This window comes from Lissotriton helveticus, chromosome 4_1, assembly GCF_964261635.1.
Source record: "Lissotriton helveticus chromosome 4_1, aLisHel1.1, whole genome shotgun sequence".
In the NCBI taxonomy this organism is placed as follows: domain Eukaryota; kingdom Metazoa; phylum Chordata; class Amphibia; order Caudata; family Salamandridae; genus Lissotriton; species Lissotriton helveticus.
This window is the reverse complement of record NC_136063.1, coordinates 1,392,890,172-1,392,914,891: the sequence shown is the minus strand read 5'-3', so window position 1 is coordinate 1,392,914,891 and position 24,720 is coordinate 1,392,890,172. Positions and strand designations below refer to the sequence as shown.

At 46.5% G+C, this 24,720-nt stretch overlaps 1 protein-coding gene across 4 annotated transcripts in view; it reads right to left on the bottom strand.

Moving 5' to 3' along the window:
• The window catches only part of MBOAT1 (membrane bound glycerophospholipid O-acyltransferase 1), a 473,424-nt gene that overhangs the window by 95,103 nt on the left and 353,601 nt on the right, over positions 1 to 24,720 (bottom strand). For all 4 annotated transcript variants that reach the window (XM_078687935.1, XM_078687934.1, XM_078687937.1 and 1 more), the window contains one exon: positions 2,306 to 2,498. In XM_078687935.1, the coding sequence (XP_078544061.1) occupies positions 2,306 to 2,498 (193 nt within the window). The remainder of the gene's footprint in view (positions 1 to 2,305; positions 2,499 to 24,720) is intronic.

Below are 24,720 nucleotides of genomic sequence, written 5' to 3'. Positions count from 1 at the left end.
CCAGATGAGCAAGTTAAGGAGCCTAGCACCAGCGGCAGAGCAGCAAATTACCCCTTTACCGGAAATTTTGTGAAAGCTGGCGGAACAGACTTGTCAAGATTGACTGAGCACGCACTCACACCCAGTGCAGCAAGGCGATATACGAAATATAAAAGCACTGTGATGCTGATGACAGAACTTCAGACACTGGGGGACTCCAGAACCTTGGCTAGAGCCGTGGAATGTTTCATCAAATGGGCATACCAACAGAAATAGTCAAAATTATGGGCACAATCACATAGCGGCAGTAGCGCATTTTGCCAAACCGATCTCTGTGAAGGACCTTACCGCCTCTCACAATATAAGGGCAGCAATGAAAGGCTGGAAGCACCTAGAAAGGAAGAGACAGGACATGAATGCACTTGAGTGGGTGGAGCAGTTGAGATCTCCCTGTTCAAGGCGGCATTCTGCACACTGTTTTTTTGGGGCATTCAGGGGGAGCGAGCTTGTGACCCCAGCAAAAAGGGAGGTGGGCACAGCGTGCCTGCAAGCAATTGATGTTAAGCCAGGCAGTGGAGCTACTACTGAGAAAATAAAAAATGGACCATCAAGGCAAAGGATCCTGGGTACAAGTGCATTGGCAAGTACTGCCCAGTGTACTGCTTGTATTCCTACATGGCAGCACAGCCCGAAGGAGGACCACTCTTCAGGCACAAGAACAGAGACCTTCTGTGCAAGTTTCAATTAATGGAAGTAATGCACAAAACCCTGAGGCGGGCAGGCCTACTGTGCTCTTTATTTTGGTCCCAATTATTCAGGATAGGGGCGGCAGCAATGACGACCGCACAACACAGGATGCCAGAGGCAGGGATCAAAACGATGGGCAGGTGGCACTCCAATGCTTACAAAACTTATGTGAAGTCCAACGTTTGTGAACACCTATGGTCTACGCATGAATTGACAGTTGTTATTGTTGCCTTGGCAGGGGTCCGGTCCAGGACAGCTTAGGTTGTTGGTCATTCATTTATCCACTGGATGTAGGCTTGGGGGAATCGCAGTGGCAGCGGCCAGGCACGCTGACCAGAGGCCACCAGTATAAGATGGTGGGGCACCCCGGAGAAGAGATGGGGGCAGATAGGGGCAGCTGGCGGAAAGACTGGCCAGGCTAAAGGCAACGGCCACACAACACCCGGATATTCTAACAATGCACCTGAGCTGCAACAACCTCACACAGCTTGGGAGGAAGGATCTCCTACACGACATTCTGGTAGAGCTGACAGAAGCTGCGAGGTCCTTAGCAGCATAACCATCATGTGGTTGGAAATCATCGCCAGGCTGAAATAAGAGAAGGGCCAATAGGGCAGTAGATAACACCAGGAGGAAACTTAACATCACAGTCAGCAAGTTCTGTAAGGCGAGTGGCTTGGAGAGTATCAGGCACGGTCTGATCAACCTGAGGCTCCCAGAGTTGTATGGATAAGATGGAGTGCACATCCCAGACAAGAGCATTGAGGTTTTCTGGGCGAATCTGTGGGCAGCCATGACGATGGCTGGCTGCTCTTACAAAAAAAAGAAAAATCCCACATGTGGTTGGAGCTCACAGGTGGAGTAGTGGTAAAATGAGGAACAAGTGTTGGAAAAAGGAGGTACACTGACAGGGAGGTGTGCCGGATGAAGGCCACTTACCTAGAGATGCCTTATGACAGGGTAAGTCAGCCGACAGGGGGAGTATGTGGCGCATGACACTCGCAGCCCAGACCCGCCGGATGGCAGGGCAAAAATGGACAGAAAAGGTAGCGTGTTGAGCCTATGAGCAGTGAGAGGCTGCCCCCCTCCTGGTCAGAGGAGAAGTTATTACCCCACAAAATTGATGTGTATGATTAATGGCATAGCAATAAGTAAAGGACACTATGAATTATGGCAGGAGTATGGCCAAACCTGATTATTTATGACGGGGAATTATTTATGACCTTCCTGAATGTTTTTATGACCCTATCAAAATGATTTATGATCCTGTCAAAGTGATTAATGACCCTGTCAAAGTGATTTATGACTTTAATGACATACAAGAACCAATCATATATCATAACAAAACTGCATGCAGAATTCCCAAAAGCACAACCCAACCCTCGTGTCTTTTTAACAACAGTGTATTTATGTGAATGTTTAAAGTGAGCCAAGCGCGGGAGTTAACAAGTCATAGTGGCACCGCTTATATGCAACAATCTGAAGCAACAGGAAAGTCGTTAAAAATACTGTATGAAAAACAAGCGATCATAAAGTGACAAATAAAATACAGAAATATATTGTCAGTGCCAGCTCTTACCTAGGATCCATGCAAAGTAATACTTTGGCTTGCGTACTTGTATAGCCAGATAGACGTAAATAGACCGCCACAGAACGGATTTCTCCTTGATGAACATGTCATCCACTATATACTCAACAGGAAAGGCTTTGCTGAATATTAGGAACAAAATTAAGGAAACGAGGACCAGGAAAAGTTTGTGTAATACAGCTCCCTGCAAATGTACAAAAATGACACCAGTTACAACACAATCTGAGGTGAAAGAGCACACAGGCTCTATGCCCTCAAACAAACATGGCTGCAAGCATATAATGAGACTGTTAAATACAAGGCTAACGAAAGTCTCTGGTTCATTACGTCTGTTCAATTCAAGTAAACACAAATATTTTATGTGGATGAAAGCCATCAATTTATAAATAAATAAATAAGCATCAGGAGACATTTTTACAAGCTAAAACTGATTAAGAACACTATGCAAAACAAGCATTGGAAATGCAATAGGGCTCGCATTAGGAAAGTTTGAGCTATTGGTCTTATAAATAAACATTTTTTTATTTATGTGTTATTTTTTAAAATAGCTAAATTAATAGCTTTGTCATTTACAATGCCAATAGTTATAACTTTCGCAAACACCTATAGCATTTGTAATGCAACATGTTTTGTATTTACGTGACTTAGATGTATTGATATTACAAATAACAATGGCTTTTAATTTTTTAAAATAATTAATACTTATATAAAAGTTATTGTAATGTATAAAGGCAATAGCTTAAACATTTGTAAATAACTTTTGTGAATATTATCTTCAGTGTATTTTATTGTGACGAAAATCCAAGAACAGAAGTGAAATATTAACATCTTTTTGTGACATTTGTAATAAAGCTTGAAACACTGAGAGAACATATTTGAACCAGTTGTTGTTGAACGGCTGCACAGATTGATTCTGTGGTGGCGCTGCGTGATGTGGTTGCGGCGAGTGATGCTGTGGTGTTCAGTGATGCTCTGGTAGCGCATAGTGATGTTGTGATGCCCCTGAGTGATGCTGTGGTTAAGCATGGGCGTAAAATCCGCTCCGCTCGCGGATTTTTCGGATTTTCGGCAAATCCGCAATCCGCGAACGCTCGCGAATTTGTCGAAAATCCGTGAATCCGCTCGCGGCGGATTTTTTGCTTGGTTGCGGCGCGCGGCGTGGTGCACGGCGTTCACTTTCCGTCATTTTAGCGTTTGCCGAGTTGTTTTTCTTTGCGAGTGACGCGCCATTTTAGATCTTGCTGCGTGTTCCCGCGGGAGTTTGTCGCCCGCGAATACGTACTCGCGGCTTGCCACCTTGCACAGCACACCTCGCGAGAGTTCGCAATTGCGAACATGTAGTTGCGGCGGAAAGGAACAATCTCGCACTTGCGAAATAGAGATTTTGCAATTTCGCACAAGAAAATCACCAGCAAACAGGATAAACCTTCAGAAAATTATGATTTTTATCAGAATCACTCCTCAGGTTGACATTTGCATGGCCTTTTTTTTTGCAAGGAGTCCATTTTGGGGGGGGGGGGGAGGAAGGAAGTGCCCCACAGTCTCCAACTTCCTGTTCCTGTCCAGCAGGCTCCTCCCAGTGCTTTGTCCATCTCCTGGTCACTTTCATTTGGATCTGGAGCTGGAAGGATTACTTTTTGTGGGTGCTGCTGGATATTTGGATTTGAGGCCTTTTTGACTGTCTTTGGATCACTTTTGGATTAGAAATCAACTTTCACAAGTAAGTTTGTTTGGGGCATTACAGTTGCTGCAAGTACAATTTTGGAACTTTTTCAGAAAATTAAATAAATTATATTGTGGGTAGCCACAGTATCCAGTAGGACCAGGGTTGGTTATGGGTGCATGATACAACTGTTTTGTTGAATTTAAACACCATTGAGGCCATGGATGGGCTGGGATTGTGCAGATTTTATTGTTTTTTGTCGTTTTTTTGGGCCTGCTGGTGTGGCCCTTTGCCCAGGGGTGGTGAGTGTTGCATGGGCCTAGTCTTTCTGTGGGGTGTCTTCTTGAATTTAAACATAATTGAGGCCATGGATGGGCTGGGATTGTGCTTATTTTATTGTTTTTTGTCGTTTTTGGGGGGCTGCTGGTGTGGCCTTTTGCTTGTCCAGGGGTGGTGGTGGTGCATGGACTGAGTGTGCCTGTGGTGTTGTCTCACTCTCTTTGATGTAAACATCATGGATGGCATTGGATTGTGGTGATTTCTGGCTGTTTTTCTGTTTTTTGGGGGTGTACTGTTGATGTGGTCTGGCCATGTGGGTGGTGGTGGTGGCCATCTTGAGTGCTGGCTGGTACAGGCAACATGTGCTTGGGGTGTAAGGGGGCCATTTTGAGGAGAGGCAGTGTCTGAGGCCTGCACTTATTTTGCCTACTTTTCATCCCTTATGCCCAGGGGTAGTGAGTGTTGCATGGGCCTAGTGTTTCTGTGGGGTGTCTTCTTGAATTTAAACATAATTGAGGCCATGGATGGGCTGGGATTGTGCTTATTTTATTGTTTTTTGTCGTTTTTGGGGGGCTGCTGGTGTGGCCTTTTGCTTGCCCAGGGGTGGTGGTGGTGCATGGACTGAGTGTGCCTGTGGTGTTGTCTCACTCTCTTTGATGTAAACATCATGGATGGCATTGGATTGTGGTGATTTCTGGCTGTTTTTCTGTTTTTTGGGGGTGTACTGTTGATGTGGTCTGGCCATGTGGGTGGTGGTGGTGGCCATCTTGAGTGCTGGCTGGTACAGGCAACATGTGCTTGGGGTGTAAGGGGGCCATTTTGAGGAGAGGCAGTGTCTGAGGCCTGCACTTATTTTGCCTACTTTTCATCCCTTATGCCCAGGGGTAGTGAGTGTTGCATGGGCCTAGTGTTTCTGAGGGGTGTCTTCTTGAATTTAAACACCATTGAGGCCATGGATGGGCTGGGATTGTGCAGATTTTATTGTTTTTTGTCGTTTTTTTGGGCCTGCTGGTGTGGCCCTTTGCCCAGGGGTGGTGAGTGTTGCATGGGCCTAGTCTTTCTGTGGGGTGTCTTCTTGAATTTAAACACCATTGAGGCCATGGATGGGCTGGGATTGTGCAGATTTTATTGTTTTTTGTCGTTTTTTTGGGCCTGCTGGTGTGGCCCTTTGCCCAGGGGTGGTGAGTGTTGCATGGGCCTAGTCTTTCTGTGGGGTGTCTTCTTGAATTTAAACACCATTGAGGCCATGGATGGGCTGGGATTGTGCAGATTTTATTGTTTTTTGTCGTTTTTTTGGGCCTGCTGGTGTGGCCCTTTGCCCAGGGGTGGTGAGTGTTGCATGGACTGAGTGTGCCTGTGGTGTTGTCTCACTCTTTTTGATGTAAACATCATGGATGGCATTGGATTGTGGTGATTTCTGGCTGTTTTTCTGTTTTTTGGGGGTGTACTGTTGATGTGGACTGGCCATGTGGGTGGTGGTGGTGGCCATCTTGAGTGCTGGCTGGTACAGGCAGCAACATGTGCTTGGGGTGTAAGGGGGCCATTTTGAGGAGAGGCAGTGTCTGAGGCCTGCACTTATTTTGCCTACTTTTCATCCCTTATGCCCAGGGGTAGTGAGTGTTGCATGGGCCTAGTGTTTCTGAGGGGTGTCTTCTTGAATTTAAACACCATTGAGGTCATGGATGGACTGGGAATGTGCAGATTTTATTGGTTTTTGTCGTTTTTTTGGGCCTGCTGGTGTGGCCCTTTGCCCAGGGGTGGTGAGTGTTGCATGGGCCTAGTCTTTCTGTGGGGTGTCTTCTTGAATTTAAACACCATTGAGGCCATGGATGGGCTGGGATTGTGCAGATTTTATTGTTTTTTGTCGTTTTTTTGGGCCTGCTGGTGTGGCCCTTTGCCCAGGGGTGGTGAGTGTTGCATGGGCCTAGTCTTTCTGTGGGGTGTCTTCTTGAATTTAAACATAATTGAGGCCATGGATGGGCTGGGATTGTGCTTATTTTATTGTTTTTTGTCGTTTTTGGGGGGCTGCTGGTGTGGCCTTTTGCTTGCCCAGGGGTGGTGGTGGTGCATGGACTGAGTGTGCCTGTGGTGTTGTCTCACTCTCTTTGATGTAAACATCATGGATGGCATTGGATTGTGGTGATTTCTGGCTGTTTTTCTGTTTTTTGGGGGTGTACTGTTGATGTGGACGGGCCATGTGGGTGGTGGTGGTGGCCATCTTGAGTGCTGGCTGGTACAGGCAGCAACATGTGCTTGGGGTGTAAGGGGGCCATTTTGAGGAGAGGCAGTGTCTGAGGCCTGCACTTATTTTGCCTACTTTTCATCCCTTATGCCCAGGGGTAGTGAGTGTTGCATGGGCCTAGTGTTTCTGAGGGGTGTCTTCTTGAATTTAAACACCATTGAGGTCATGGATGGACTGGGAATGTGCAGATTTTATTGGTTTTTGTCGTTTTTTTGGGCCTGCTGGTGTGGCCCTTTGCCCAGGGGTGGTGAGTGTTGCATGGGCCTAGTCTTTCTGTGGGGTGTCTTCTTGAATTTAAACACCATTGAGGCCATGGATGGGCTGGGATTGTGCAGATTTTATTGTTTTTTGTCGTTTTTTTGGGCCTGCTGGTGTGGCCCTTTGCCCAGGGGTGGTGAGTGTTGCATGGGCCTAGTCTTTCTGTGGGGTGTCTTCTTGAATTTAAACATAATTGAGGCCATGGATGGGCTGGGATTGTGCTTATTTTATTTTTTTTTTGTCGTTTTTGGGGGGCTGCTGGTGTGGCCTTTTGCTTGCCCAGGGGTGGTGGTGGTGCATGGACTGAGTGTGCCTGTGGTGTTGTCTCACTCTCTTTGATGTAAACATCATGGATGGCATTGGATTGTGGTGATTTCTGGCTGTTTTTCTGTTTTTTGGGGGTGTACTGTTGATGTGGACTGGCCATGTGGGTGGTGGTGGTGGCCATCTTGAGTGCTGGCTGGTACAGGCAGCAACATGTGCTTGGGGTGTAAGGGGGCCATTTTGAGGAGAGGCAGTGTCTGAGGCCTGCACTTATTTTGCCTACTTTTCATCCCTTATGCCCAGGGGTAGTGAGTGTTGCATACTTGCATGTCCCTAGTCTTTCTGTGGGGTGTCTTCAATGTAAACATCATGGATGGCATGGGATTGTGCTCATTTTTCTGTGTTTTGTCGATTTTTTGGGGTGTATAACTGAACTGATGTTCCTCTGTCTTCCATTGCTTTTAGGTGCACAAGAAGACTCAATAGAACCACCAGTGCCAGGAAGAAGTCCTGCAGCGGTGTGTGCAGCATAACGTCACGCGACGTCACGTCTGGACACAGAACCCTCTGCAACTCGTGCAACTGCTGCCTGCTGACCTGCTCTGAAGAAGATGGCCCCAAAAAAAGTAACCCGTAGCTCCTCTAGCAAGAAAGGTGCCAGTAAGGAGCAGAAGAAGCAAGTTACCAAGGACACTGGTGTGCCGCCCGCCCCTTTTTTTGTGAGTAAAAAAAAAAGTATGCCTGCAGCAGCTGCAGCGGGATCTGCTGGGGACCAAGCTGGCAGCAGCACCCCCGCTCCATTGGGCTCAGTGCCACCACCACCACCACGCCAACTTAAGTCCAAGCCCTTGAGTGCTGCAGAGGCAGCCAGTATACTTCTTCAATCACCATCGACCAGTGATGTTGGCTCATCGCAAGAAAGCAGCAGCAATGTCCCTCAATCAACACAGGTTGTTGTAGCTCATCTGACGAGTGTTGAACAACCACAGCGGCAACAACAATCACATGTGCAAGTACAAGCCCAAGTACATGTGGAAGGAGAGGCAGCGCAAGGAGATGCGCATGCAGAGGTGCATGGAGGGTCACAACAAGTGCCCACAATAGTTGTTCCTCCCGAAGTAGGGGCACATCAGGAAATCGACAATCAAGGCGAGGTATCATTTGAGGAAGCCACTCCTCCTGATGATCCTTCATTGTCTTCCACAACCCTAGCAAGGAAGAGATCAAGGGTGGTGTCTACATCCTCTTCAAGCACACCTCCTTCTGATGATACGGATCAAACTTGGGAACCAGCACCACAGCCGTCTGAGAGTGAGGCACACCATGATCCAACAAAGGTACTTAAGCGTAAAAGGAAGCTCGTCCAAAGTCTCAGACTTATGGAGTGTGATGAGGCTCAACAAGAAGTGGCGGATACTGCTGCTGATGAAGACTCTGCCAACGACGACCCAGTCATCATAAAGGTCACTGCAGCCCCAGCGGGCATGCAGCAAACAGACATTTTGACCCTAGCCCGAAGAGCTGCTGCGCGTGATGATGATGATGATGATGTTGTCGATGAGGAGGCAGTGGAAACACCACAATCATTGGAGTTAAGTAGTACACCAACTCGTCCCGCTTCCATATTTCTTTCTGGCAAGAAGAGACCTGCGTCAACCTCGACCTTAATTAGTGGCGGTGAAAGTGGAAAACGTACAAAAGTTGGCCAATCCAGATCCTCCACTTCATCTGGCATTAGCTTCATGACCACCACCACCACCAGTATCGCCGCCTCCTCCAGGTCCCACAGACACTTCAAGTCCCCAGTTTGGGACTTCTTTACTGTTTGTCCCAAAAATCCAAGGTTTGCCATTTGTACCCTTTGTAAGCTTGCAGTTAGTCGTGGTAAGCCAGGTAGCAACTATGGTACCGGCGGCCAGAGTGGTCATCTTGACAGAAAGCACGGTGTCCAATGGTTTGCGCACCTAGCTGCGATCAAGAAAGGCCAAAATCAAGGAAACGTTGATGTTTCATCTGATGTTGACGAGCAGGAAGAAGACGTGTCAAACACTTCCCTTACACCCAGTACCCCTCTCAGCAGCACACCCAATGTGAGGCACACTAAGAGTGTTGGAGCGAGTGAGACACCAACGCACAAAAGTTCACCAGCGAGCAAAATTGGGTCAACGAAGTCATTATCAGCCCGTAAATGCTTGGTCCAGGCCAACATTAGAACAATGCTTACTTCAGACGTGCCATATGAACGCAACCACCCACTGACGCGTCTGTATAACACTAAGCTGGCTAAAATGCTAGCTGTGGACCTTCTACCTTTTTCTTTTGTAGAAGCGGTAGGTTTTCTTGAATTAGTGGCAACGCTCTGCCCTAAATGGAAGGTTCCGAGCCGGTTCTATTTTGCCAGAGTTGCGGTTCCAGCACTACATGAAGATGTGCTGCAGGCGATTGGGGCAGCTTTGCAGAAGAGTGCTGTTCACACAATACATCTGACAACAGACATGTGGACCAGTGGCCCAGGCGATGATTACATGTGCATCACTGCACACTGGGTCTCTTTTTCAGGTGTTATAGCAAAGCTAAACGCAGGTGTTGACCCGGACCAAGTTTTCAAAGCTGCTCGGAAACATGCAACACTAGCCATGTTTGCCTTGGAGAAAAGTCACACAGCAGAAAACCTTTTGGAAGAGTTTGACAAAAAGGTGTTGTCAATGCTATCCCCCCTAAAACGCAAGATTGGTTATGTTTCCACGGATAATGGCGCCAATGTAGTTAAGGCCATGTCACAGGGTCACCATGTTAGAGTGCCGTGTTTGGCGCACTGTATCAACCTGGTAGTTCAAAAATTCTTGAGTGATAAAGAGAGTCCAGCGTTCGAGGTAATGGCCACCTGCCGCAAAATGTGCAACCATTTCAGCCATTCTTTTAAGGCCCGGAAGCATCTGCGGAGACTGCTACTTCAACGTGGAATGCCAGTGAAAGCACTCATCCAGGAGGTGGCAACACGTTGGAACTCAACCTTCTACATGCTTGAGCGTCTGCATGAGCAGTATACGGTACTCGATCACTATTTCTTGACAGAGGCTACATCTCAGAAGGAGGACCTGCGGATGAGTAAGGCGCAATGGGCCATAGTTAAAAGCCTGACAGACATGCTTCGTCCTTTTGAGTTCTTCACGCGTGCAGTCAGCCAGGAGGACTGTAATTTGGGAAAAGCTATCCCATTGTTGTGCATACTGGAGCACCAACTGATGGCGGTTTCTTCTGAGTTTGAAAAAGATGAAAAAAAAAAAACCATTTCATTTTGTCTGAGAAATTATTACATCGCCTACGTGGTGATGAACGTCTTAAAAACATCAACTCAGATCAGCATTACATTTGTGCTACTATTCTGGATCCACGCTACAAAAAGGCGCTGGCAGACAACGCATTCTTTCCTTTCGCTGATGCAGATGTTCAAAAGTACAAACATTGGTTAGCCTGGTCAGCCAAGAGGTTTGAAAAAGAACGGCAGGTTATTGAAGGAGAAGCCAGTACATCAGCATCAGCATCAGCAGGCCATCCGCAGTCACAAGAATCCACTTCTGCACCTGTGGCTGGGGCACAAGTGACCTCTCAGCCGTTAAAGACACCGGCAACTGGATCATCTGCACCACACACAATGACAACACTAACAGTGGCTGGGGAGGAGGATTGGCTAAGTTTGATGGGGTATGGTTCTCTAAAAAATGTCACAGGCACAGCAAAAAGTAAGCAAAGTGGAGGAACAGTTGATGACCTTGAGTCGATGGTGCAGGACTATCTGAATGACTCAACAGTGGTCTTTCTTAATGAGGAGCCATTGCAGTATTGGCATGGCAAAAAACAATTGTGGCCACAGCTCTACAACCTGGCTATAAACTATTTGTCTTGCCCACTCGCAAGTGTGTCTTCTGAACGTGTTTTCAGTGCTGCTGGTGGCATTGTAACTGCCAAACGGAGCCGCCTATCGCCCAAAAATGTGGAGCGGCTGACAATGATCAAGATGAATCAGCACCTCATACCACCAGATTACAAAGTGCGAGAAAGCACGCCACATGAAGACGATGAGGACAGCAACGTAGATGAGGGGATTTTTTCTCTGTTCGGTGCCACTGACCTCATCCAGCCTGAATTCGCAGAGTATGATGACGAAATCTTGTTCTTATTCCCTGACACCGAGCCCTGAAAATGAGACAATCAATCAAGAACTTTCTTTTTCGTCCTTATTCACTTTTATTCCTGTGTGCTTTGTGTCTCTCTTTCTTTGTTTTGCACAGTTAATTTAATTCAAACTTTAATCACCTAATCCCAAAAAGAAGACCATCATCAGAACTGTCTTCACTTGTTTGCTTATTGATTTGAAGGTGCCGCAGTCTACATTCCTCAGGTTCAAAAGTTCTGAAGAACATGCTCCTCTATCCTCCTCCTCCAGACTGCGATTTCCCTCCAAGCAGAGTGCTGGATTACGCACAATGAAGAAAGACTCAGCACTTGTGGGGGTGTTGTACTTCTTTGCGGGTGAGTTGACGGTTTTGGGCCCATTGCTGTGAAGCTCTAATAATGGACAAAAGTGTTTTGGACCAAATATGAGGTGAAAATTTCTTGCCGTTTTTGCTGACTTGCTTGCCTTTGAGGTGCTCTTTGGCGGGGTTCCGGGGGTTTGTGTGTAATTTTTGGTGTCTGTCGAAGCACTGCTGCGACAGTCTAATCTTGATTGCATTTGCTTTTCAGGAAATCCGTGGTGGAAAACAGGAGTTATGATGATTGATGATGACCTAGCTGCACAGCGCGTTACTTTGGACCGAAGGCCGAGAGATATTGTAAGTATGAGATTTAGCTTTTTCGCTGTTTCGGGGTGTTGTCGGGTGTTTTTTTGCGGGTGGGTTGGCGCCGGCGGGTCTTGCCTGGGGCATTCCTGGGAAGGTCTAATACCGGATACAAGTATTTTGGACAAAATCCATAAGGAACAGCCTTTTTTTTGCCATTTCTTCAGACATCTTGCTCAATGTAGCTTTTGGGGGGCTTCCTGCTGTTCGTGGGTGGGTTGCGGCCGGGGTCTCTGTCGAAGCACTGCTGCGACAGTCTAATCTTGATTGCATTTGCTTTTCAGGAAATCCGTGGTGGAAAACAGGAGTTATGATGATTGATGATGATGACGACCTAGCTGCACAGCGCCGCGTTTGGACCGAAGGCCGAGAGACATTGTAAGTATGAGATTTAGCTTTTTCGCTGTTTGGTGGTGTTGTGTCGCGTGTTTTTTTGCGGGTGGGTTGGCGCCGGCGGGTCTTGCCTGGGGCTTTCCTGGGAAGGTCTAATACCGGATACAAGTGTTTTGGACAAAATCCATAAGGAACAGCCTTTTTTTTGCCATTTCTTCAGACATCTTGCTCAATGTAGCGTTTTGGGGGGCTTCCTGCTGTTCGTGGGTGGGTTGCGGCCGGGGTCTCTGTCGAAGCACTGCTGCGACAGTCTAATCTTGATTGCATTTGCTTTTCAGGAAATCCGTGGTGGAAAACAGGAGTTATGATGATTGATGATGATGATGACGACCTAGCTGCACAGCGCCGCGTTTGGACCGAAGGCCGAGAGACATTGTAAGTATGAGATTTAGCTTTTTCGCTGTTTGGTGGTGTTGTGTCGGGTGTTTTTTTGCGGGTGGGTTGGCGGGTCTTGCCTGGGGCATTCCTGGGAAGGTCTAATACCGGCTAGAAGTTAGTTGGACAAAATCCATAAGGAAACACCAGTTTTGGCACTTTGTAAGTTAGGGTTCGTTAGGGTTAGCCCTAGCAGCAGGATTGCATGTGTTTAGGGGGGTTCTATTGCAACGCGGTTCTGTTGTTGTAGAGCACTGTTGGAGCGATGCTGGCTATGGATACTTTTGCTTGCAGGCAAGTGGTTTGAATACAATCCACGGTCTGTATTTGGGTCTACTGTTACTTTCAAAGTACGTTTTGTAACCATTTTTCTGCTAGGCATCATCAAAGTGTGACTTTTTGAACCACACAGCGTACATACCTTTTATTTATTTATCAGTGGTATTGTAATAGCACTTCCTGTTTTCCGTTCAATAATTACAGGCCGGGTTTCAGTCAACATCCGCCAGGCAGGCAGTGGACAGGGTGTCTCTTCTGTCAGTGGTCACCACCACATTGATGGACGAAGCGTCAGCTGGAATGGAGGAGTGCCGCCAATAAGAGGAATTGTTTGCTGCATGCAACTTACTTACCAATTTCAACAGGACAACTCCAACAACATACGCAATACAGATACAGTATCCATTGTTGTCTTTTATTCTATGAGTGTGACTGCATGTGCTTACCTTTACTTTGTAACCAAAGATTGTCTGTAAACTCTGTATCTTCAATTATTGTTTGTCCATGCTCTGCTTTTTTTTTCTTCTCTCAACAAAACCTACCCAAAAAGAAACCCCCATTCCCATCCATTTTACAAACCCTAACCCTCTTCCCCCGGGCTGTGTTGTTTTGCTTGATGTCTGACTAAAATGACATCAATAATTCCACACACTTGCTGGGGAGGATAAGGTGATAGCAGCAACAGGCTGGTGAAGGAATACGAGGATATCTTCTAGACTTACTCAGCTTCAGTACTATATCTTCTAGTAGTAGTAGCCAATGTCAAATAAATTCAACGCAAGTACTAGTTATACTTGCAATACTTTACCATTTGTTAGGCTACATTATGGCACTGTTCTAGTGTACTGTCACCTGCTATTTTCTCGATCGTACCGTAACCGTTGTAATGCTACAGTAAGGAGTACAAACAAGGTTTCGTTTTCTTTTTTTCCATAGGCATGCAACTGCCACTGTGTCACACCACTAGTAACACCGCAATGAGGAAATGTCACCCGCCCAGGAATGACAACGTTAATCCCCATTTCACCTGGAGCCAGCCCTGGGCCTAGCCCTAATTTCTAACACAAATTACAGGTAAGATAAGCGTTTGGTGGGAGGTAGTATAATGGAGTATTATTTCGGAGTAGACAAGAGTTTGACGGTTGTACTACTAAAGTCCTACGACTGTTCAGGAAAACAAAGTTACTGTTACACCCCCGCCCCCCACCCACCAGACTGAAAAGCAGTAAAAAACAGGTATGGTCAGATAAAGTAGTTGAAAAATATATTTATTTATCCCTAACAAAATAATCTCCCTCACCCACCCTAACCCCAACGATTGTCTCTGAAACGTCCCAAAACGATCCCAACTCCCAAATCCCACCCCCCAAAAGTCTATAAAAAAAGGGCAAGGGACACTCCACTACTGGAGGGTGCTGGTGCTGGTGCATGATGCGGCATGGGCATCATACTCCTTGCGGAGGGTGGCAAGCTCGGAGCGGAGGCCCTTAACCAAGGTCTTATACCTCAGGACCTCCTGCTCCAGGTTGGACATGCGGACTCGTAGGCGGTGTTGGCGTTCCTTGCAGCTCCTGTGGGGGGCAGCTGGTGTTTCCGGTGCTTGGCGGTGGCGGTCGGCTTTCTTAGCCCGGCTCGGTCCCGCTGGTTTAGTCACGGAGGAGGATGCAGTCGAAGATGTTGCCCCGCTCGACTGCGTGTCCTCCTCCTCCTCCAGGGCCACCAGCCGCCGATACTCGGCGACTGTGGCCTCCAGCCTCCGTTGCCGGGCCAATCTAGCCTGCTCCCTCCTTGTTGTTGATTTGGAAGAAGGAGCAACTATATGAAGAAAGAAAGACATAGTCTGTAACCAATGCTCCTTATTAATAACACAAAGTGATTGAGCCGAAAGTTGGGTCACAGAGTACAAGTAGCAAATTGAAAGCACAGTACATAACTATTGAGGACAGTATCTATGTAACCCTCCCACTTCTGCATCCTTGCTCTAACAGTAGTGGTAGTTTAATGAACTAATTCTACGACCACTATGGACTTCCATTACAGTCGACTATGACAGTACACCAGTCTTATTCTTCTTCTTCTCTCTTGTTTAGGGAAATGGGTACGTTATCTTATGCAAGCCGGCAGAATGACATGGACACAGCACAGTGAAGTTGCACCCGAGAAAAAAAGTTGCACACCATGATGATGGAGACAGACTTGCGTTACTGTACCGGTCCAGTACATGCAGGTGGTGAAGCTATTACTTTTCTATTACGGGTGGCACTGAGAATACTCTGTTACAAGGGCTACTGCTTAATTAATTTACCTTTCACCCTACAGTGCAAATGAGTACTAGAAAAGGAAACTGAAGAAGCTAACTAATTTGATTATCTATCACTTCACATGGGACGTATTTAATGACAGATGAGATGACTTTAGGTGCTTTGCTTAATATTGAGTGAACACAGTGATACACCCACACATGAATGACGTACTACAAGTAAACTAAAGTTATTAAGAGAGGTACGGAGTGTCCACCGTAATAACCAGATATATGCTGTGAATGCAAACGCAATACAAAGTACTGCTACTATTCATGGAAGTATTGGACACATTTACAATTTCTTTTCCTTGCCTTCCCTGCACTGGGACGGACGTGCGGGTGCGGTGGTACATGCTCTTCAAGGTAACACTTACTTCACCTGGCGACCATCTACTCTCTCTAGATACACATTTGCTATGTAAGAGTCAGAGAATACCATGCTCCAGGCATCCATTCATTCAAAGTATACGCACACATACAGTTTCTGTTTCACCCACCCAGGCTGCTGTCCTTCCACCCATCCTTGCTTCATCATTGACCCAGCCATGCACCATACCATATTCTTTCCTTCCCAGCCACCTCTGGGTCCAAGCAAACACATATCGTTCTTCTTTGCCAGCCATCATACAAGTTCGCGTCCCACTTACTTACACCCTTCTTTCGCTTTTCGTTCATCCCATCCATCACGTTCGTCTAAGAACTTATTGGGATTCTTCTCACCAAAAACTTCACAGCTAAGTCGAAGTACATTTCGAGGAGGCTACTACCTGGTTGATTTGTAATTGTAATACACCCGTGCAGAAAGCACACTATGCAGTCTTCAATCTCAATAAGTAAGGAATATATAGCTTACCTGTTTCCGCCACCACCGTTTGATCCCCCACAGGAACGGCCACCAGCTCTTCTACCGCCGCATCCTCCCCAGAGGCCTCCGAGTCCAAGTCCAACACATCAGCCACCTCCGCGCTGGCCCCGTCACCAGATGTTACACCTACAAAGTACATTTAAGAAAGTTAGAATACACCACTCACTACTATATAATATTTGGTCTAGGAGAAATGTTAAAAAAACAGAATACAATGTAATAATTTGTGACTGTCTACTCCATAGTAAAAATGTCCCATTTTCCAGGGAAGGCTGTTGTCTTGCTGCACTTTTATGCACAACTGATGAATGCTTGCTTTTGATTTTTAACACGCACCACTTTTTCTCCTAACAGACAGAAGCTTGACTCCTGAGTCCTAAGAACACGACCAGGATCAAGTTCAAAGTAGGTGAGAGTTCGGCTCGACCACAAGAAATGTGTCCAATTAATCGTCAGCACTAACCACTTTTCCGTTTACAGTTAAATAGTTTTATGACAAAGTAGATTTCAATAAATGTGTTTACTTTTAATAAAGCTTTTACACTTAAATAGACTCTGTGGTTTTTGTTCCTCTAGACTAGAGTGGATGAGCTAAAGGTTTTGGAATTTTTGCAAGCATGAGTGCCTCTGACACTTCTTGACTGTGCTGTGACTCCGTACTACTCTCTTGTCCTGCGTACGATAATCTAGAGATCATTGGGGATCTATAATCGGTGACTTCGGGAGCTGAATGACTCTGCCACACTATCTAGTCAGTAAGGAGACAGTGCATAGAGGTATTGCTGAATATAATGGGAGTCCAATGGAATTGCCAAATGTCCAATCTTAGTTAGCTACACAGACAGACTAATAAGAATAGTCTAGTAATACCACAGGGAGTCATCATATTCGAGGCAGGATAAGAATTTATATCCAGTCTACAAGAAGATCAAAGACGATTTAGAAAAAATCGAATGAGGAACGCTCGGAAAAAATAGGTACTGTTTAGTAAAATGTAAACTTACTGGGGCCAGCAAAGGAGCCCTCGCCTGCCCGATCCTGGCCTGCATCCTCAGCACCCTCCTCCTGTGTCCTCTTGCCCTTGGGGGGAGCTGATGTACAACATGAAAGAAAGAAAAACCATAAAACATGGATGAGATTTTTCAACCAAATCAAACATTTCAAAAGAACAATAACAACATATTTTGGAAAAATAGCAAATAGATAGACAACTATTCCACGGGATCTATCTCATGTGGTATACTACGTTATTCGTATTGCCTGATTTGCGGAACGTTGACTTAGAAAGTTCCTATGTAACTCAATAAACAGACTACTAAAGAGGTTTGCCTAGGCCTGGCACTGCAGGCAGTAGTGCACAACACGTGACAGACAAAGTCCATCCTGCTTGCAGATCAGTGAATACTCAAACTATCAATCCACCCGCCACCACCGCCACTATTTCTTCTGATAGCCATGTGACTGTCTAAAGGAAGGACACTGGACTTCAGTCTGTTGGGGCTGATTTATAAGTCCCTTGCGGAAGTTGCGGCTGATTTTCCTCCATTGTTGCGTGCCTTTTCTGACGCAGCGGCAGAACAAAAGACTCGCCATGGTGTTGGTGCGGCGTATATATTAAAAAAAAAAACACATATGGGCATATGGGCGATGCATCACGTTGTAAAGCCCTGCGCCATCAGGGGGCGTTCCGGCGCAAGGGAGGGCGTACCTGCGCAGGAACGAATCCTAAAAGTGGCTGAGGGAAATCTACAAGATGTCAATCAGTCATTTTTATGACAATGATGCATGACTCAAACCCTGCGCGCTTGAAGCCGACGTACGGCTTGATGCAGCATTGGGGAGATAGGGTACCCCAGAGCATTGCTGGAGCTGCGCCATCGTTGGCACGCAACTCCAGCAATGCGCTGCCTTTACGGCACAGATGCGTAAGGCTTCTGTGACGTTTTGGGCCAATGGGTGGTGGTGGCATGGCACACAATTACTGCCGCATCCCTGCTACTTTGCAGGGATGCGCCGGTAATTGAAAATATGACCCTTACTGTCTAGCATTACGCAGTTCTTTTCTTTACAGTACACTGATACATAATTTCTCAGGCCAATGAAATGCTTCTGAACACAACATACAAAACAAAGAAGCATAGTAGCAAGCAAGGCTACTGAGAAGGAGAGCAGTGCACCTGAAAATGAAATGCATAGAAGATTTTGAAATATAATTTACCTCAATGTAATCGGCAGCATTATTGCTCTTGGTAAAGAACAAAGATTTGCAAATAACAGAGCAGGATAAAACAGAGTAGTAAATGTACTACTACTACTACTCACCAAGCCCGGGGACCTCTACGCCGAGCGCGTCCAGCAAGTCCCGCTCCCGGTCCATGACATCGGTCCAGCGGTGGGTGGCCTGGTTATATGTGCGCCGGACCCCAGAGATCTTGTACATGGCCCGGCACACCTTCTCCCACCGCTGGCGGCGCTCCCGGATGCCATAGCCGGTCGCGATCTTGCCGCCTCCCAGGATCGTCTTGGGGAGGCGGCGCTGGACATGGAAGATCAGTGCCGCCACTTCCTCCGCGCTAAAGATCTCCCTCGGGACCACTTGCTCCCCCCTTAAACGCCCGCACGGGAGCCGGGCACGGGGTGCGGGACCCTTCCCCTTCTCAGGGTGCTTCCCGGCTCCCTTTACCATGGTCTGGGCAGAAATAAACTTAAATGATAAAGAAGAAATAGAATAGTGAAGAAGAAAATAAAAGAGTTTAAAAAAGTAGTTTAAAAGTAACTAAAAGCTGCAGAAAACACAAAAATATAGAGCTAGAAAAATAGAGGGTTAGATAATAAGTAAAATTAGATCAAAAAAACTTCAAACAAGCAAAGGATGGCAGAGATTGAGAGAGGATAGAGAAAGCATGCCCAGAACCATAGCAATGAATGAGAAACAAGATGGCCGCGCCCGTTCACGACCGCGTGGGTAAGTTCGCGCGAGATTTTCCTTGCGAGTACGCGCGAACTTGTACTCGCGAGCAGCACACTTTGCGAGATTACACATAGCGGGCGGAAACGGAATTACGTCACGCCAACAAGATGGCCGCGCCCGTGTACGACCGATAGGGTAACTTGGCAAACGAATAGCTAGAAGCGCCTCGCGAACACGCGCAAGATCACGCGAACATACACGTCGCAACAAAAACAATTTTGTATTCGCACGTATTCGCGGCTTCCGAAATCGATCTCGCACGGATTCGCGCCCCAAATAACGCGCGAAATTGCAAAAAAAACGATTTTAGCTAAAATGAAAGCAATGAGCAGGTGCAAAAGTTCAAACTTAACATTAGTAACATTCAAGGTAGTGCTTCCTGATGGGCCCCTCCAGAGTTTGCAACAATTCTATGACCCTGCTATGACCCAAACAGCAGGCTCATAGAATAGCACCATAAAGGTCCTGTAAAAAAAAAATTTCACTGCAACAAAAAGCAAATTACAGATAAGGAAGGAAGCAGGTGCCAGCCAGACTGGAACTTTCAAAATTACTGACACATTAATGAAACACAAATTAATTGATGGCAGTTGAAGAAGGGCAGGTGTGCTAGCTTTTTTCAACCACCATAATCTACAGTAATAAATAAACCTAATAGGTGCCTGTGAGGATGTACTAGAGGGTGGCATGGGTGTCCCAGAGGGTGGCAGTGGTGAAACAGAGGGTGCTGTGAACCTGTGATGATAAACCAGACGTAGAAACAACATAGTCGCGGCCGTTGCAAGCCGAAAAGTAAGTTCGCAATTGCGAACTTGTCCCAAAATCGGCGCGAACACGCGCCAACACAAAAAACGGAAAAATCCGCAAGTCCGCTAGAGTTCGCGGATCTTCGCGGATTGCGAATCCGTAAATACGCAAGTTCGCGGATTGCCAATCCGCAAAATCCGCCCATGCTTAGCTGTGGTGATGCGATAGATAGAGTGAGGGCGATAGATAGAGTGAGGGAGATAGATAGATAGATAGATAGATAGATAGATAGATAGATAGATAGATAGATAGATAGATAGATAGATAGATAGATAGATAGATAGATAGATAGATAGATAGATAGATAGATAGATAGATAGATAGATAAAGGGCGATAGATAGAGTGAGGGCGATAGATAGAGTGAAGGCGATAGATAAAAGGAGGGAGGGCGATAGCTAGATAGACAGATAGAGTGAGGGCGATCGATAGATAGCTAGATAGAGTGATGGCGATAGAGTGAGTGAAATAGATAGACAGATAGAGTGAGTTATAGATTTTCTGCTGTGGGTAGTATTCTCTTTCATTCAATAATACCACTAGAAGAATGATTAAGTGGTAGCTTTAATCAAAGAAGAAAAGCACAACCTAGTACTTCAGTGTCAGGTGGTAGAATGGGCCTAGGTACATTCCAGCATTCTAACAGTGCACTGTAGAACACAGAACACCAGCATTTAAAAGGATACACAGGAAATGCAATAATGCAAGAACGAAACATTTAAAGGGAAACACAGGATACTACAGCAGCGTGCTCCTCAGAAGCATTCCCCAGGTAAAGGGAGGCTTTGTGCGAGCCACATTCCAGGCAATATACAGTGACGGGATGACGAGAGAGGCAGATAATGTGATGAGAATTGGCCGACCGCAGGCCTCCGTTTTTACTGATGCGCATTAATCTCAGTAATTAGTCTGCATACAAAGTGAATTATGGATGGTGATGAACACGCACAGGACCATGAGCCTGACGTCACTGGCTCTTCCCAGCTCTAACAACCTGAGATAGTCCTTGGCCAAACTTAACCTGGCCGTTGACTGACCTTACTCCTCCATGCCAGCACTCAGCTCTTCAGTGTAAACTCAAAGCAACCCTAGCAGCAATTAAAACCGAACATAAATATAAACAAGCAACAGTTGCTGCTTATTTATTTTATGCAACTAACAATCACTGACAAAGCCAATAGACCGGACTTGTAGGAATGATGTGACGCACAGGCTCTTCCCCACTGAGCTAACTTACCCAGTTTGAAACTAATGAGCTGCGGGTTACTCGTAAATCACCTTTAGAAACACGTGAGAGCGTGGAGCTTTGTTGCTGGCATTCACACCTGACCGAGCAACAAGCGGCAGTGCTGCGCAACAGACGCGATGACCATTAATGCCATCAAATACAAACTCCAGCTTGAACCTGCAGATTACAGCACGGGGCTCCGCAGTATTAGAGGGTCCCTCCTTCACCTCCCATAATGAAGCGCACGGCCTGGGGGCAGATACGGGAGTGTGCAGACAAACACAAGGAAATGTGCACTCCACGCCGCCCCATTGTGAACCTCACACTCCCGCAGCGCGGCAAGCACAGCAGGAAATCCTGCGTCGTGAAATGTGTGGCAGAGCACCCAAAGCCATTGACGTTTTTTATTGTAACTTTTACTGCGCTCATTTCTTACTTAAGCTATCCTATTTTCCTCCAACCCTGAAACAAAGTTGGAGAAAAGAGCAAAAAGGATTCTATTTACAGATTCATTACAGAAACCTAGCAAGCACGCCTGATAAATAAAACAAGCAGTGAATAATACACATCCATGCAATAAAAATCATTAAATAACACAGTGGCACATATCAGAAGGCTGCTGGAGCAGCAAAGAAAGAAAGGGCATAGAGAGGAACACTGGATTATAAGGACATTGGTGGACTGTGATTGGTTTAATTTTTCCGGTTTCCTCTCCTTTAGGTTCATAGGAAAGGTGGTACTTAATGTTGGTTTGCAAGCTGCTGTAATGAATACAGTGAAGAAAGATGAGCATAATTCTCGCTTCCGAGCAGGACACGGAATCACATTTTCTGTTTACCAGGATGTTGCGGGAGAGGATGTGGCCTAACGGCCACAGCAGCAGACGTTGAAGCTAGGGAGCCGGGTTTGATTCTGAGCGTGAGGCTCTGCATCCTCGGATTCCTGGCAAATCTCCATGCCAAAAAATGTACGTGTCCATCTGTAATGCAACTGGCGCTCATGTAAAGCGCTCTGATACCGTAGAGTCGAATTTGCACTATATAAAACTGCAAAAACAAGCCAATTAAAAACGGGATCCCAGACTGATGTTGAGGCTGATAAAAAACCTGACCATGTTTCTCCAGCACCCGCAATCGCTGCATCGGTTCCATAGCGAAGAGCACATTCAATTTCAAGCATCGGGTCTTATAAATAAACCTTTCCAGGTATCAGCATTGCTCCGTTGCTTTAGTCCCCACCCCCTCCACACACCAGGAAAGTTAAATCATCGAGGACATTTTATGTCACATGGGCAGACCATGCAGGGGCGGCTGGTGACATTTGAAAGTGGTGGGGCGTAAACTAATTTGCATATTGCACCGCAGCGAGCGCAGCGAGCGAGCGAGCCCGAACCACCTTGCATCCATCCATACATCATTCATGCATCCACCCATCCATCCATCCACCCACCCACCCACCCATCCATCCACCCACCAATTCTGCATCCATCCTGCATCCATCATTCATTCATGCATCCACCCATCCATCCAGCATCCATCATTCATTCATGCATTCACCCATCCATCCATCCTGCATCCATCATTCATTCATGCATCCACCCATCCATCCTGCATCCATCCATCATTCATTCATGCATCCATCCATCCACCCATCCATCATCCATCCTGCATCCATTCCTGCATCCATTCATGTGTCCACCCATCCATCCACCCATCCTGCATCCATCATTCATTCATGCACCCATCCACCCATCCATCCTGCATCCATCATTCATTCATCCACCCATCCACCCATCCATCCATCCATCATTCATTCATGCATCCATCCATCCACCCACCCATCCATCCATTCACCCATCCATCATCCATTCCTGCATCCATTCCTGCATCCATTCATGCATCCACCCATCCATCCTGCATCCATCATTCATTCATGCACCCATCCATCCACCCTGCATCCATCCTGCATCCATCATTCATTCATCCACTCATCCTGCATCCATCATTCATTCATGCACCCATCCATCCTGCATCCATCATTCATTCATCCACCCATCCTGCATCCATCCTGCATCCATCATTCATTCATGCATCCACCCATCCATTCATCCACCCATCATTCATCCATCATCCATCCATCCACCCATCCTGCATCCATCATTCATTCATGCACCCATCCATCCACCCTGCATCCATCCTGCATCCATCATTCATTCATCCACCCATCCACCCATCCATCCATCCATCATTCATTCATGCATCCACCCATCCATTCATCCACCCATCATTCATCCTGCATCCATTCATGGATCCACCCATCCATTCATCCACCCATCATTCATCCATCATCCATCCATCCATCCACCCATCCTGCATCCATCATTCATTCATGCACCCATCCATCCACCCTGCATCCATCCTGCATCCATCATTCATTCATCTACCCATCCACCCATCCTGCATCTATCCTGCATCCATCATTCATTCATGCATCCACCCATCCATTCATCCACCCATCATTCATCCTGCATCCATTCATGCATCCACCCATCCTGCATCCATCATTCATGTATTTTTATGACCATATAACTTGCACACAGCTTGTCAGTGTTTAATACCAGTCTCGAACCTTGTACTCCAGCACCAATGATACATGATTAATATTAATTGTTTTTAAAAACATGTATTTATTCGACACCAATTTAACACCTTAGTCGGAACATCATTTTTATTTGTTTTTTAAAATATCTATTTATTTAACACCAAAGTAAGTCATGTATACATTTTTATGGTTCGATAAGAGGCTCGAACCTGGTTTCCCAGCACCAAAGTCGGCCGTGCTATCCGTCAGGGGTTATGTAACCGGCCTATGTAGTGACCAGCCAATCCTGCGCCAGGATTGGCTGGGGGGGCACCATGACTCCTCGCCCAGTCGCCCTGTGTAACCCCGGGGGCTGCGGCCCGCCCCCTGGTCCTCTCTCTAAGGGGGAATTCACAAGAAAACGATCTGCGCATGCGCGGGCATGTTTGTGCCCAAAAATACACTTGCGCAGCTGCAGCAGCCCGATCCATCTCCCCCCCCCCCCCTTGCGCACTCCGGGAAGGTCGGGTGTCTCCCGGTTTCCCGGCCGGCAGATAGCGCGATTTTTAAAAATAATTGTGTTTGGCTTCTAGTGAGGACGTGGTGGGTCCATGGGGCTTAGTGGGGCTTCGCCCCTACGCCCCAATGGACGCACCGCGCCTGAGACCATGGTTTATAAAGGGCAGCTGGTGAAGAAATACCACGCATGACACGTTCTAGAATGTACTAGAGGCTGCTTTCCTTCAAAAGAAAGAATGCACTTGAAAAAAAATACCCTTGTTCTTTTCTAGAATTCTCATGAACAGTTTTTCCAGTGGATTGTGAGATTAATACATGGCCAGCACAGCCCTAAAAGGATCTCCCTTCTCTATGACTGCTTGGCAATGGCCGTTGAGACAGGCCTTTTGCCACCAAGGTATTGTTTATTTCTCATTTATATAGAGAACCATCACAGTACCTGGAATATTTAGGTGTGCATAATTTGGGAGTGCTCGCTGTATGTTTACCGTTCTACCTGTATGCATACCGTGTAATTAGGATTCAAAGACATTCACGCAGAT